At 42.8% G+C, this 15,537-nt stretch overlaps 1 protein-coding gene across 2 annotated transcripts in view; it reads right to left on the bottom strand.

Annotated features, from left to right (window-relative positions):
• IDE (insulin degrading enzyme) overlaps positions 1 to 9,828 on the bottom strand; it is a 122,658-nt gene extending 112,830 nt beyond the window's left edge. The window contains exon 1 of one of the 2 annotated variants that reach the window (XM_060101998.1): positions 9,541 to 9,828. In XM_060101998.1, the coding sequence (XP_059957981.1) occupies positions 9,541 to 9,638 (98 nt within the window). In that variant the 5' untranslated portion in view covers positions 9,639 to 9,828. The remainder of the gene's footprint in view (positions 1 to 9,540) is intronic. The other variant, XM_060101988.1, reaches the window with a different exon arrangement.
• Positions 9,829 to 15,537: the final 5,709 nt, after the last annotated feature.

Below are 15,537 nucleotides of genomic sequence, written 5' to 3'. Positions count from 1 at the left end.
ATCTTTAAAAAGTTATCTCTCATGTGCTCTCTTTCTCAAGAAGTTACTGGAATACATGTTTCAAATATACCACGTATCTTTTGAATGAAGGAGCAAACCAAGATAGAACAAAATATGAGATTCAGGAAATTCATTATAGGAGAGAAAAAAAGGGAAATTCCAGGCAACCACTTTACAGCAGGCCTGGAGCAAAACTAGTTCAGACTGCAGCTCAGGGTAAAGTGTCTGGAGGGAAAGTCTCCAAGGAAAAAATATGGAATCAATAGATCATTTAATAAGTTTGGTCATGTGAGAAATTGTACTAAATGGCTGTGGAAGCAACTGGGAAGAAGCAGAAATAAGTAAACAGAAAATGACAAAAGGCAAAAACAAAAATATGAACAAGAAAAAGAATGTAATCAGATTACACTACTTAGCCTGGCAGTGAATAATATTTGCAAAGGCATAATAATATAAATACTGAAGACTGCTATATCCAAAATCTGTGATATAACTAGTTTGGTAAGATGGAGCAAAAAGGAAGGATAAGGGAAGAGAATTAAATCTTTATCTACCGTAAAAACAAATCAACAGATAATGCCTAAAATTAAGAAATCAAGGAATAACAGTATTAGCATATTATTTGGAAATATTAAAATAAATTTCAAAATAAATAGCTTAAAAAGTTGAATGTGGGGACTTCCCTGGTGGTCCAGTGGTTAAGACTCTGCCCTTCCACTGAAGAAGACACAGGTTCCATCCCCGGTTGGGGAACTAAGATCCTTGCATACAGCACAGTGCAGCCCAAAAAAAAAAAAAGTTGAATGTGGTTGCCTCTGGGAGCAGGGAACTGCTGTTTTTGCTGTAAACCTTTTAGTACTATTTAACTCTTAAAACTCTGCCTGTATTACTTTGGTAAATATAAAAATTAATTTTTAAAATCAGCCATGTATTAAATAGATTCATTTAAGTTTTCCCTTAAAAGGCAGAATGTTTGATTTTTAGCATATATGTAGTAGGTCATGTGTTCTTCAGAAAAAAAATCACCAGTGCAAGTACTGAATTCAGAATCTCATTCCTTAAGAAAGTCAATTACACATTAGGTTTGCCCTACAAGCCATTTTTTTTGTATTTAATAGACAGAAGAAAACAAAAACAAAAACAAATGAGTTGCAGGGCCCATTATGCTAGTCTCTGAATTGTTGGATATTTTTTATCCAGTTACTATTGCAAGTAAACTTGGATCCTTTGTGACAAAAAACTCCATAATAAGCAGTATTATCTTCCTCATAAGCTGATCTTGAGTGGGACTTTGTTGCTATACTACAAAGGCAACTATACAGCTATTTAAAAAATTAAAACTATTAAGAGCACCGATTACAAACACTGATATGTATCAGATGAACTGCCAAAGGAATATTCTTTATTATATATCACTTCATAAAACAATTATACAATCTCTACTGCCAGCAACTCAATTATACTAGCATCATGACTCCAACTGATTATGAGAAACTGCCTATTCTCAGAGCCAAAGTACAGCTAGAGAGCAAGGCAAAAATCCCTTCTGAGGTTCTAACAGAGATTAGAGCTTTTAAAAATATAAGGTCTCAGATTCATGGAGTTGGGAGGAACTTGAAAGATGATCTGGTCCAGCACCCACAACCACATGGCCAAGCTCATGGCAGACCAAGACCAGAATCCAGTTGAACTGAGTCTTTGTACAATATGTAGAGCCCTTTTCCACCACACTGTCCTGTCCCTTATGTCCTATCCCTTTTCAAACCAACGTAGTTCCTATGAATAACTCAGACCTGCAAGAAATCTTGGAAATACACTACCACCTCTAATTTCTTTATAAGAGACACACACACAAATACTAATTACTGGCTACACTGACAGGAGAATGGAAATGGCAAACTGTAAGCAAAAACTGAATTATGTTTATGATTAGGGCTTCCTACTTCCAGGAGCCCGTGTCCCTGTCAAATTCATCCAACAAATAATGGACTCCTACTATGTGCCAGACACTGTGCTAGGTGCCAGGGATACCATTACATGGACCCTTGCTCCTTCAGAGCTCCTGGTCCCAAAGATAACTCTACACGTCCTAAAATAAAATAGCCTGTAGCACTGGGCAAAGGATCATGATGATTTTTTTAAAAATAAATTTATTTATTTTATTTTATTTATTTTTGGCTACGTTGGGTCTTCGAAAGCTGCGCAAGGGCTTTCTCTAGTCATGGCAAGCGGGGGCTACTCTTCGTTTCAGTGCACGGGCTTCTCATTGCGGTGGCTTCTCTTGTTGCAGAGCATGGGCTCTAGGCATGCGGGCTTCAGTAGTTGTGGCACGTGGGCTCAGTACTTGTGGCTTGTGGGCCCTAGAGCGCAGGCTCAGTAGTTGTGGCACACGGGCTTAGCTGCTCTGCGGGATGTGGGATCTTCCCGGACCAGGACTCAAACCCGTGTCCCCTGCATTGGCAGGCGGATTCTTAACCACTGCGCCACCGGGAAGTCCCATCATGATTTGTTAATTGAACTCTTCCCTGAGCTACCAATCCACAAACTGGATCATCATTTTGGTTCTCTTTCTGGATGTTTAAGAACTGCTCAGTCTGGTCCACTGTCCTGAGGGGCCTCGAGTCATCCAACTTCCCAATACAGCCAGCTCTTGAAGTGCCAACCTGACTGCATTGCTGTGCTCTACCACTGCACCTGACCAACCTGTTCTCTTGGTATGCGTTTAGAACACCAGCCACCCACCAGGCAGCACTGACATCTCACCTGCCTGGACTTCTTCCCACTGCCTGCAGCTGAATCTCCCCACAAGAGCCTTCTCTACCCTGGTGGTCCCTCCTAGCTAATTTCAAAGTCACGCAGGCCCAAGTCCTTAGGCCTCTTTGATTCTTCCATCTCCCCCCATACCCAGTCAAAGCTGCTAAATCTTCTTTCACACATATCTTCTGCAGACACTCTCCTTTCCTTGTTATTTGCACTACTACTTTATCCTCTGTCGAAGTCTGACTGCATTTCAACTGCGCTTCCAAAAATAGCCAGATTAATCGTCCACAATCACAGCTTACGTGTCACTACTACTCAAAAGGTATCTGAGGCTCTCTATTTCCTTTATGATAAAATCTCACTGTGCCTTGATTATACTGTGAATTGAACAATATACACATCTAAGCCTTTGCTAATACCATTCCTTCTATCTAAAATATTCTTTCTCTTCCCCTTCTCTGTTGACCCAAATTTTATATTCCCTTCAAAGGCATTTGCCTACCATATTCTCTGTGAAGCCCTCCCTGATCTCACTGCTGGAAGAGCATTCTGAGCAGAGGGACAACAGTGCAAATAATCTGAGCAAGAGTGAATCAAGCAAGACCAGTGCAACTGGATGAGGTGAGAGCATTTTGGAAACAAAATCAGAGAGGTAATGCAAGGCCAGACGCCACAGGGCCTTCTTAACCGTTATAAGGACTTTAAGTCTGAACAAAATGGGGATCAACTGCAAGGTTTTCTATATTCCCTACAAAGATGTATGACTTGGATTTCAAAAAGATCATGTTGCCAGTGGTGACAAGAGCAGGTTATATGTAGAGTGGCAAGTGCAGAAGTGAGGAAACTGGTTAAGAGGCTATTATAGTAATCTGGGTAAAAGGGTGATTAGAACCAGGGTGGTGGCAGTGAGAAGAGTCTGAACCTGGATGTATATGCTGACTGGATGAGGGCTATGAGAACAATAAAGGAGTTAAGGATGATTCCAAGTTGTTAGCCTAAACAAGTGGAAGAGCAGAGGTGTCATTACCTGAGATAAGGGAGAAGACGGTGGCAGGAGCAGGTTTTGAGGTAGAAGATTTGGTGACAGGTTTTGGACATGACCAGTTTAAGATGTATATCAGGGGCTTCCCTGGTGGCGCAGTGGTTGAGAATCCACCTGCCGATGAAGGGAACACGGGTTCGAACCCTGGTGCGGGAAGATCCCACATGCCGCGGAGCAACTAAGCCCGTGTGCCACACTACTAAAGCCCGTGTGCCACAACTATTGAAGCCTGCACACCTAGAGCCTGTGCTCCGTAACGAAGGGGAGCCCCCACTTGCCGCTAAAGAAAGCTCGTGCCCAGCAACGAAGACCCAAAAAAGGCACACAAAAAAAGGATGTATATCAGACATACAAAGGAAAATGTTGAGTAGGAAGTTTATTACCTAAATCTGAAATTCAGGGGAGAGGTTCTGGCTAGCGATACACATTTGGGAATTGCCCGAATAGAGAACAAGCCAGTTTCATAAAACTTCTGTGATGATGGATATATTCTATATCTGTACTGCCCCATTTGGCAGCCACAAGCCACATATGACTTGAAATGTGGACAGGGTGACTGAGGAACTGAATTGTTAATTTTAGTTAATTTACATTTAAATAAGCACATGTGGTAAGTGGCTGCAAACTGGACAAAACACATGTATGTGATTGGATGAGAACCCTGGTGAGTGTAGGTAGAGAAGATTGGGTACTGGGGCAAGCCTACCACGGATTATTTGTGATAGGAAAAAACAAAACAAAACAAAACAACTCAAATCTCCATCAAAAACAGAATAAAAAAATAATTAGTGACATTTTCACATAAGATTGTCTTTCAACAATGAACACATACATCTATGTGAATGAATCTCAAAAACACTGTTAATTGAAAAAAAGTAACTCAGAGAAGAAAATTTTCCATAAAGGTCAACAGCAGACAAAACTAAACAATGTACTGTTTAGGAATATATTAAGATTGATAAAGCAATAAAGAAAAATCAAGGGAATTAATATCCAGATTCAGGATAACATCATCTCTCCAGGGGAGGTGAGCACAAAGGGCTTCAAAGTTACCAGGAATTTCATAAACTAGATGGTGGGTACACAGGTGTTCATTTTGTTATTCTTCTTTGTCCTATACACTCTGGCATGTATAATATTAAATAATTAAAAGAGTAAAAAATTATGAGGCAGTATATGGTTAAATGTAAAATGGTATTTCAAAATATCTTAAAATCATTAAGTTCAGAAAAAGGAAAGATAACTGTGTGGCCTGTATAAGGTCTAAAAAGGACAGGTTGAGTCATATAAAGAAAAGAGGAAAGGGCATTCTAGAATGGGAATCAACAGGTCATGTACAAGAATCAGTAAATTAGTGAGTCTGACCAGAGAAGAATGAAGTTAGGTTGAAAAGTTGGGCTAAGACCAGCTTATGAGATGCTTAAATGCTAGGTCAAGAAGTTTGGACTTGATCTTGAAATAGTGCATAACCACTGGTGGTGTCTAAACAAGACAACGGCAATGATAAGCATCAACTAATAGGAAAATAGGAGGCTGGAAAAATCAGTTATAAAACTTGAAGATGTGAGATGTCAGGGAAGATTTATTATGGCCTGAACTAGGATCCTGATGGATAATCAAGCTTACTCCAAGAAACTTTAAGATGAAAGATTGAAGAGAGTTTGGTCTTGGGAACAGGCAGTGAAGGGAAAAGAGAGATTCATAGATTACTCCAATTTTCAAGTTAAATTGAGAAAATAATAACACCAACATATGCAAAACTAGGAAATTCAACAGAGAAAACCAGTGTTGAAGGAAGACCATTAACTCATTCATGGGATAAATATGTCAAGCAGTGTGATATCTTCCCCTCAGGGAACAGCCTGTGAGTCCTACTTTTTTCTTTCTTTCTTTCTTTTTTTTAGTTACACACTTTTAATAGGCAAAGAGAAAGTATACAGTTCTTTGGGAAGAATAAAAGCTTTTATAGCTTTTAACTCTATAAGAATTTTATAAGTACCATTTTATTTATTTATTTTTAATTTTATTTATTTATTTATTTTTGGCTGCGTTGGGTCTTCATTGCTGTGCGTGGGCTTTCTCTAATTGCGGTGAGTGGGGGCTACTCTTCATTGCGGTGTGCAGGCTTCTCATTGTGTTGGCTTCTCTTGTCGCGGAGCACGGGCTCTAGGCACGGAGGCTTCATTAGTTGTGGCACGCGGGCTCAGTAGTTGTGGCTCACGGGCTCTAGAGCTCAGGCTCACTAGTTGTGGCACATGCGCTTAGTTGCTCCGTGGCATGTGGGATCTTCCCGGACCAGGGCTCGAACCCGTGTCCATTGCATGAGCAGGTGGATTCTTAACCACTGCACCACCAGGGAGGCCCAGTACCATTTTAAAAGAAGAGTACTGTGGGGAGTTCCCTGGTGGTCCAGTGGCCAAGACTCCACGGTCCCAATGCAGGGGGCCTGGGTTCCATCCCTGGTCAGGGAACTAGATCCCACAGGCGTACCGCAACTAAAGACCCTGCGTGCCTCAACGAAGACCCGGCACAGCCAAATAAATAAATTAATATTTTTTAAAAAAGAAAACAGGAAAACATGATCTACTAATTTTTTTAAAAAGGGTACTGTGATAATAATACTGAGTTGCTTTTCAAAATAAATTCAAAGAAGGAACAGAACACAAAAATGGAGATGTTCAGTGAAAGGTCAGAGGTGAAGGAATGGACGAGTCACTACATGACTGAACGCTCCTTGAGGACAGAATTTATAACTGACTGTCTTTGCATCCCCCACAGCAATGAGCCCAGTGAGTGATCACTACAGAACAGACATTCAAGTAAGGCTGAATGAACAGACAGAAGAGTGAGGGCAGACTGAAGACAAGCCAGTTAGGAAGACCCTACCCAAGCCTTCAGAACCCAACATACCTTAGAGGATCTAACCCTATGGAAAGAGAGTTTAGCCTTATCACCCTGGCTGAAAGGTAGGCTGAGCCTCTGGTACCTGTTTAGGAGATTAAAATACCAACAGGAAAACGGAAAGGAAACCCATTCTCAAGGAAACACATACTGAACTTCTTGCTCCCCACATTACTCTCTAATGAGACCGTGCCCAACTCTAACCTTTAAGGCAGATAGGCAGAATGTAACTTTTTATGTGTGTGGCTAATGCTAAAGATATTCAAGGGCATCCGGTCCTTTTAAATTGTTAAAAGACATTGTTCTGGTTAAAAGTGGTTTAAAAGCCTGAATCTTAATAGGTAGCCCCACCTGGCAAACCACTGTTTCTTAAGCTTGTAGAACAGAGAAATGCAAAGTAGAGCTACCCGCAAAGTGAGATGACTGATGCTCAGGTGTTTCAAGTGGTTGCCAGGAACTGGGCTATTACCTCCAGGTTCCCCTAGGTTCACATGATTCTGCAGAGCTCCCGTTTATCCAATATAGCTGAACAGAGAACAATGAGGCTGCTTTTTAAATGAATTGATCTTATACAAATGCTGTAAGACCACTCCTTTCTCAAGAGGTTAGAACAGGAAACGAATGCCCAAACACTGGCAAAGGCAGTATAAAATAACAGTTAAGAGCTCAGGCTCTGGCACCAGACAGACACAGGTTAAATCCCAGCTCTTCCAGTAAATAGCTAGGTAACCATCTCAGTTATCGCATTCTTCCTACTATGTAGAGTAGGATTGAGTACCTACCTTCCTTAAGATCGGAATATATGGTAACTTCCGGTGTTAGTATGTTCCTTCCTAAAACTACACCCTGATCCCTTTGATTGGACCTGCATATTCCTTACTAGCCTCAGCCACTAATTTTTAGTGTAGAGCTTTCTAAATGGTTGATCTCATTTATTTCGCTTTGAGTCTCGAATTTCCCTCTCTGAGAACCACCATATTTTGAAGCTCTGGTTTTTCAACCCACGCCCTGGACTTCATCAATGAAAGTGAAGAACAGTGGCAGAAAACCATAGAGAAAAGTGAATTGTAAGTAGAACATATAAAACTTTTAGTTGTATAAAACTTAAAATTGATGCTTTCTTTAAAATCACAAATTCTGTACACTGGAGATAAGGTGGAGCGAAACACAGCCTATTAGCAACAATTTTAAAAAGTGTTATGACATGAAGGAGGCCCAGGGAGGTACCCCGCCCATGCTCAGCACCTCCACTTCCCTTTCTAAACTCAGGGATCTTTTTGCATGTTGTAGTGGATTCTGGGGTGTAGTAGGAAACAGAAGAGGGAAAAGAAGTTCCACAGATTCTTCATTTGCATTAGGCCTCCTTTAGTACCATTACTACTATCCTAGTTCAGGCAGTAAAGACTAAGGCCCAACCAGTTTCTCTGCCTCAGGCCTCTCCACTCTTACAATCCTGCACACAGCTACCAAACTAATTTCCTAAACAACCAGTTTCATTAGATCACTTCCCACCTCAAAAACTCCTAATGGCTCCCTACCTATTATTCACCAGAAAAAGCCCAACTAAAATCCAAAGGTCAAGCTAGCATTATCCTACTTTTATAACACAGGACTTGTTTCCTCCTAATTCCCCCAAGGAAATTCTCTAAGGCTCCGACTAATCTGCTCACTGTCCTCCCAACACAGACAGGCTAACCTGCACACCTAGATAGGATTACACCCACCTTCTGCCTTTCCTTCAAAGGCCAGCCCAAACCCCCTCCTCTATCTTTGTCCCGCACCATTCTCCTAAAACACATCCTGCCCAGCTTCTGACCCTCTCAGATGGCTATGCTCTCGTGGCATCTCAATCCGCTCCAGCATTTATGAAGGCAGACCATATTACACAGAGGGTCATCACTGTACCCTGCACTTATTAGGTCCCAGATATTTGTTAAACCAGACGAAGAGTTCAAATAATGTACCTAAGTAGGGGAAGACAATACTGCCCATCTTTGCCAATTCCTCTTTATTCACAGTAAAGGGTATTCAGCGTTCGCTACAACGCTGAAAATTTCTAGTACACACAGAGCAGCCAAGTGGAGAGAGCACGCCACCGGATGGCAAAAACCTGCGTCCCATTCCTGGTTTCCGCCACAATCTCTCCTGGGCCTCGGTTGTCTCAGGTGTAAAACAAGGGAGCTGCGGTGAAGGATCCCAGGGTATCTTTCGGCTCCCAAATTCCCTCCCACAGTAAAGCCAACATTCGGCTACTCGCTAAGGCGGAGGAAGGCAAACTTTTACACTTCCCGAGGCTGGCATTTCCACAGAGGAGTGGAAACTCAGTCCGCAGAGGAAAAAGCGGAGCTGAGAGGAAGGTGAGAAGCGGTCTCCCTGGACTCGGATCCTTTACCCCATAGCAAGGGACAGTCCGCCTCGGCTTCCCAGTCCCTCACAGGAAGACTCTCCCCAGAGTGGCGCGGCACAGGAAGACTCTCCCCAGAGTGGCGCGGCCCTGCGAGGCTCCCGAGAGCGGGCCGGGGTGACTGTCCGCGCCCGCGCCCCGCGCCCCCCGCACTTGCGACACACGCCCGCTGACCCCGGGTCACAGCCTCCGTCCGCCCTCACCGCCCGAGGGACACCCTCCTCTCCGGGCAAGGGCCTAGCTCCCGCCCCGCGAGCAGCCCTTCCGGGCCCCGGGCGGCCTCAGTGCGGCCGTCCGGGCCCCAGGCCGGCGGGACAGGCGGCGTGAGGGGCGGCGGCGGCGGCTTTAAGTGCTGAATCACCACTTTGCAACCCGAGCTCCAAACCACCGTGACCCAAGGGCCCCGAGGGCCCAGGCGCTCCGCTCGGCTTACCCACAGAGGCGCTCCGGAGGGGGCAGGCGGGCGCCGAGGACCGAGCGGAAGGTGCTGGACAGCGCGGGGTGCAGCAGCCACGTTAGCCGGTACCACATACCCCAGCGCAGCCGCCGGGACCACAGCAAACGCTTCCTTCTTGCGCCGGAGCCGGCCTTGCTCACTGCGCATGCTCAGTCCGCCGCGCCGCGCCGCCTCCCGGGAGCCTCCGAGCGGCCGCCTGCCCGGGTTTTGCCTGGAGCCCGACAGGGCGGGGACGGAGGGCGGCCAGGACCGGAGCTAGCAGGCGGGACGGAGTCTGGCCGGGGAGCTGTGGGAACCCAGCCATCAGGCTTCCCGGGGCGGCGAGGGGACCGGCCGGCTCACGCCAGGCGCACGCGTGAGGGCGGCGATGTGTATCTGGCTCTGTGTTAGCAGGGGTCAGGGGGCTCATGAATACTGTGAGGACACAAGGGACCACGTTTGCGGAGGCGCCCTCATTGGCTGTCGGCCCCGGCAGTGCAGGTGTTGGAACAAGGTCAGCGGATTAGGCGGCCTCGCACAAAACCAGTCGGCGGAGGGCGCGCGGCCCGCGGGCTCCCTCTAGAGCGCGGTGGGGACGTGGACCGCGGGGTACCTGGGAGGAGTTTCCATCCTGGGAAACTAGCAGCCCTTCAAAGAGCAAGGTGGAGATGGGACAGGCCACAGCAAAACAAGGCTTTCGGGGGTTTACAAATCTAGAATAGAAACTACCGCTCTGTACTACTACTATATTTTTTTTAAAAACATTTATATATAGTACTACTACTATTGTCAGTGTACTTCAGTCACTATTTGTAAGACAAGACTTTTTTCCTCCCGATGGCTTTCTGCTGTTTTGCATCCGAAAATAATTTAACAGTTGTTATGAATCTGACTTTCCGTTACGTTATTTTACAGGGGTCTTTAAAGAAAAGCGAAATTAGGGTCAGCAACTCTCTAGCTTAAGTGCTTTTAGGTTCTTGATGTGGCGTACCGGAGACTACAGCCGAAGACAGTGCTGTGAATCCTATTATAGCTTCAAATGGGAATTCAGGAGAAGGATTCCTTAATCAAGTGGTTGCTTCATCAAAGAGGTACTCGGGCATCTTTTTTACCAGTTTCTGCTAAAGGCAAACCTTGGATGGATGAAAACTGAGATAGCAGAGAGAAGGAAGCACTCCTAGTGCAGTGTAAGGTAAAATTTCACAATGTTACTTTCTAGTTCCAGCCCATCTGTATTAGTTTCCTGTGGCCGTCATAACAAATTACCACAAATTTAGTGGCTTAAAACAACAGAAATTTATTCTCTCACAGCCTGGATGCCAGAAGTCCAAATCAGGATGTTGGCAGGGCTGCACACCCTGCAGAAGGTCTTAGGGGAGAATCCGTTCTTTGCCTCTTTCAGCTTTCGTGGCTTGAGGCCATATCACTCCAATGTCTGCCTCCGTCTTTACATTGCCTTCTCTTCTGTCTTTCTTCTTTTGTCTCTTATTAGGACATTTGTTATTGGATTTAGGGCACAATCAGGTAATCCAGGATGATCTCATCTCATCCTTAACTTAATTACATCTGCAAAGACACTTTTTCCAAATAATATAGCACTTACAGGCTACTGGGTTTAGGACGTAGACATATCTTTTGGGGGGCCGTTACTCACCCCACCTTTCTAGCCTCTACACCTGCCATCCACCAACTCCAATTCACACAGCTGTCACAGCTAATTGATGCTTACAACAATACTAACTTGTCAGTGCTCTTTCAAACCCTGTTGAAAAGGCATTGCCTTTACAAAACTTTCCTTCAATTCCATTCCTCACATACCCCATTGGAAGTAACACTCTCTGATCTGAGCCGACACTCTCTAAAGGCATTTATTTGACTCTTAACCTTCCATATGGGTAAGAAGCAGTAGATTAGGAATGATGTCTTTATCATTTTTGTATATCATCTGTCAGCAAACACAATGCTTAGGCAATGCTTGTCAAGTGCATGTTTGCTGAATCTTATTAAGCCTCTAGATGTAACTACAATTTATAGGAAATACAGGGGACAAATGTGTTAACTTACACCATAAGGATACAATCAGCAAAGTTTAGAATGTTTGGAACATTACACAACAAATGACTCTATTACTTTGACAAATAAATTGCAAAATAAAAAAGAGGAGGGAGAAGCCTATGGATTAAAAGGGACTTAGAATTGTCAAGCTATGATAGGCTGTTATAAAATTTGAATGAAAATGCAAAGGGCCAGGAAGACCCAAGCCAATCTTGAAGCAGAATCTGAAACACTTACACTACCAAATTTTTTTCTTTTTTCTTCTTTCTTTTTTGCCACATCATGAGGCTTGTGGGATCTTAGTTCCCTGACCAGGGACTGAACCCGTGCCCTCGGCAGTGAGAGCACAGAGTCTTAACCACTGGACGGCCAGTAAATTCCCACCACGAAATATTAAAAGTTACTGTTAAGCTATAGTAATTGAGATAATATGTTAATGGCATGAGGGCAGACAAATAGGCCATGTAAAACTATTTAGTAGAATCTACTAAAGCTGCACACATGCGTATGTTATGACCCAGCAATTCCACCTTTAGCTGTATACTCAGAAATGTGAACACACATCCACAAAAATACATGCACTAGAATGTTCATAGCAGCATAATTATTAATAGTCCCAAACTGGAAACAGTTCAAATGCCATCAAGAGTAAAATGCACAGGAAAAGTAAACTGGGGAATAGTCACACAATGGAATACTATACAGTGATGAAAATGAACATACAAAAATTACACTGGACAATATGAATGAATCTCACAAACGTGATGAAAGAAGCCAGACCCAAAAGAGTATATATTATATGAGTCCATGCTCTTTCAAGCCCTATTGAAACCAGACCAAAGTCAGGTTAATGAGTACTCTGGGGTCTGCAGTGACTGAAAGAGAATGCAGGAGCTTGTTTTACATGGGTGTGTTCAGTTTTTGAAAATTGAGCTTATGATTTATATATTTTTTGCAATACTTCAATAAAATCTTCAAAAACAGATTGTCTTCAAAAATGCAAAGCAAGAAAGGAGACATTAACCAAATGAAATGCTTGGTTCTTGTTTAAATCCTGATTTGAACAAACCATTGTGGAAAAGAAATGTTTATGAGACAATTAGAAAAGTAAGAACACTGACTAGAATTTTAATATTAAATAATCAGTTTGGGGGTTATGTTAGTGGCTGTTCACAGCAGTTTTTTTTTTTATAGAGTCCTTTGAAATAATATGATGCCTAGGATTTGGTTCAGAATAATTCCATCTTCAGTGGAAGATGAGGGGAGAGGGGGAATATTGGTCATGAACTGATAATTACTGAAACTGGATAATGGATGTCTGGGGGATTTATAATACTATTCCCTTTGATTTTGTATATGTTTGAAATTTTCCATGATAAAAAGTTTTATAATGTATATTAGTTTTAAGTACAGTACTATGGTAATAAAATACCTAAAAGCAACTTTAATTTTTTAAAATGTTTATAGATAAGTGACTTATTAATTATAAATTTGTTAAAAGTTTACCTAAATGACTCCTACTTGCTAGTCCTTAATGGTAAATTTGAATTACTTTATGGGCAGTTGTTGAAATATTAATGTAAAAATTTATAATTCATATTTTCCACAGTTAAGACTACTCTTGATTTATCCATTCAACAAATATGGGCCCAGGCCTTGCTTTAGATGTTGAGGATACCTCAGAGAAAAGAGCAACCGGGTTTCTATTCTTGTGGGGTTGATACTATAGTGAGAGAGAGTAACAAATAAATTAATACGTTTATAAAGTAATTATATAATTTGATTAAAATAATGTTAGAGGGGATTTCCCTGGTGGCACAGTGGTTAAGAATCTGCCTGCCAATGCAGGGGATATGGGTTTGAGCCCTGGTCCAGGAAGATCCCACATGCTGCAGAGCAGCTAAGCCCGTGCGCCACAACTACTGAGCCTGCGCTCTAGAGGCCTCGAGCACAACTACTGAAGCCCACATGCCTAGAGCCTGTGCTCCGCAACAAGAGAAGCCGCTGCAGTGAGAAACCCGCACACCACAACGAAGAGTAACTCCTGCTTGCTGCAGCTAGAGAAAGCCCACATGCAGCAACAAAGACCCAAAACAGCCATAAATAAATAAATACATACATACATACATACATACATACATACGTAAGTAAGTAAGTAAATAAATAAATAAATAAATAAAATTAGAGTAACCGCGGTGGATTTTCCTGCTGTCAGCATCACCCAAGTAACAGTTCTAGGACTTCCCCTCCATCAACACTACTGCCCCTCTGGGTAGAGGGAGGTGGCAAAGATCTCACCATCTATGCTGAGGGGGCTTATGCATGTCCTGAGCTGTTGACAACAGGAGTGTGCACATGGGACAGTTTAGGTGGATGCACAGCAAAAGTTCAGAGCATAGGGTTCAGGGTTTGGGCTGCATAGGCAGCTGCCAATGGAAAGCCAGCTTCCACGGCCCTTCTCATTTGCTAACTCTCCACCAGTTCCTCTCCTGGGATTTATATGTGTGTTTGTGTTTGTGTGTGTGTGTGTGTGTGTGTGTGTGTTAACAGCCCCTGACCTCCATTAGCTTCTTCCTCCTACATCCCTTTCTCTCCATCTGATATACCCAGGAGTTTCTCAACTAGAATTTGAAAGTTGTGGAGGGCAGTCATCTGCTTCTCTCTCTGTCACTGCCTTGCTCAGGGTTCTTCTCAGGGCCTTCCCTTAAGAGCCTAGTTTGAAAATTACACACATTGAATATTGTTTTTTCTCTTTGCACTCCTGCTATAAGAACACTAATTCTCCTGGACACCCTCCGTCTCTAGAGAAAAAGTCCTGAGGTACGGCAGATAAAGGAAAACAGAGAAAGTAAAATTTCAACATCTTCTTTTGCTATGTGGAGAAAGAAAGAAATGGGGTTTCATGAGAAAGACTGGGGGTCTCCTTTAGACAGAGTAGTTGGGGAAGGACTCTCCGAGGAAGTGACAATTAAGTTGTGACTTGAAAGGTAAGAGGGAACCAATTACAAGAACAGGTGAGGGAAAGACTAGACAGCAGAAACATCAATCACAAAGGTTAAGGACAAGAGAGAGTCTGGCATGTTCTGGTACTTGACAGAAGTTCAGAGTACTGGAAACCTTATTTCCCTTTCTCTCCCAATGAATCTTTGCTACTGAGATGCTACTATTAGAACACTATAAATAGTAATGAAAATTTGGATTTGGGAAAACTCAATACTTAAGCATTTCAGGATTTTTTTTTACAGTTATGTACAGTTCATGAACTGTGATTTTTCCTTGGTTTATAAGCACAAGCAGACATGCTTACTATTTTTTCTCTTTGGCATTCATATCCATAGACATACAATAATTAAACCTAACATGATTCTGGCAACTATGGAAAATGATAGCTAAAGTCAATTACTCCTTGACTAGTCACTAAAGAATTGCATAGATGTTGCTCAAGAGCCTTGAAAGGTCATACAGGGGCTTCCCTGGTGGTGCAGTGGTTGAGAGTCTGCCTGCCGATACAGGGGACACGGGTTCGTGCCCGGGTCCAGGAGGATCCCACATGCCACGGAGTGGCTGGGCCCGTGAGCCATGGCCTCTGAGCCTGCGTATCCGGAGCCTGTGCTCCGCAACAGGAGAGGCCGCAACAGGAGATGCCACAACAGTGACAGGCCCGCAACTGCAGAAAAAAAAAAAGGTCATACAAGTAAAAATATTCATGAACACTTTTTTAGTGCTTGGAAGAATGTTTAAGTTATATTAAATAAAAATTCATTTCTGAAACTACATATTTAACTATGATTTCAATTATTAAAAATATAGACATTGGAAAGAAATACATCAAAATATTAATAGTAATCACTAGGTAGTGGCAATCTATTTTATATATATATATATATATATATATATATATATATATATATATATGAGTTTAAGAAAGAACAGAAAAAA

Source organism: Mesoplodon densirostris, chromosome 1, assembly GCF_025265405.1.
Source record: "Mesoplodon densirostris isolate mMesDen1 chromosome 1, mMesDen1 primary haplotype, whole genome shotgun sequence".
NCBI classification, from domain to species: Eukaryota; Metazoa; Chordata; class Mammalia; order Artiodactyla; family Ziphiidae; genus Mesoplodon; species Mesoplodon densirostris.
Note: the sequence above shows the minus strand (reverse complement) of the source record. Positions and strands in the feature narration are given on the sequence as shown.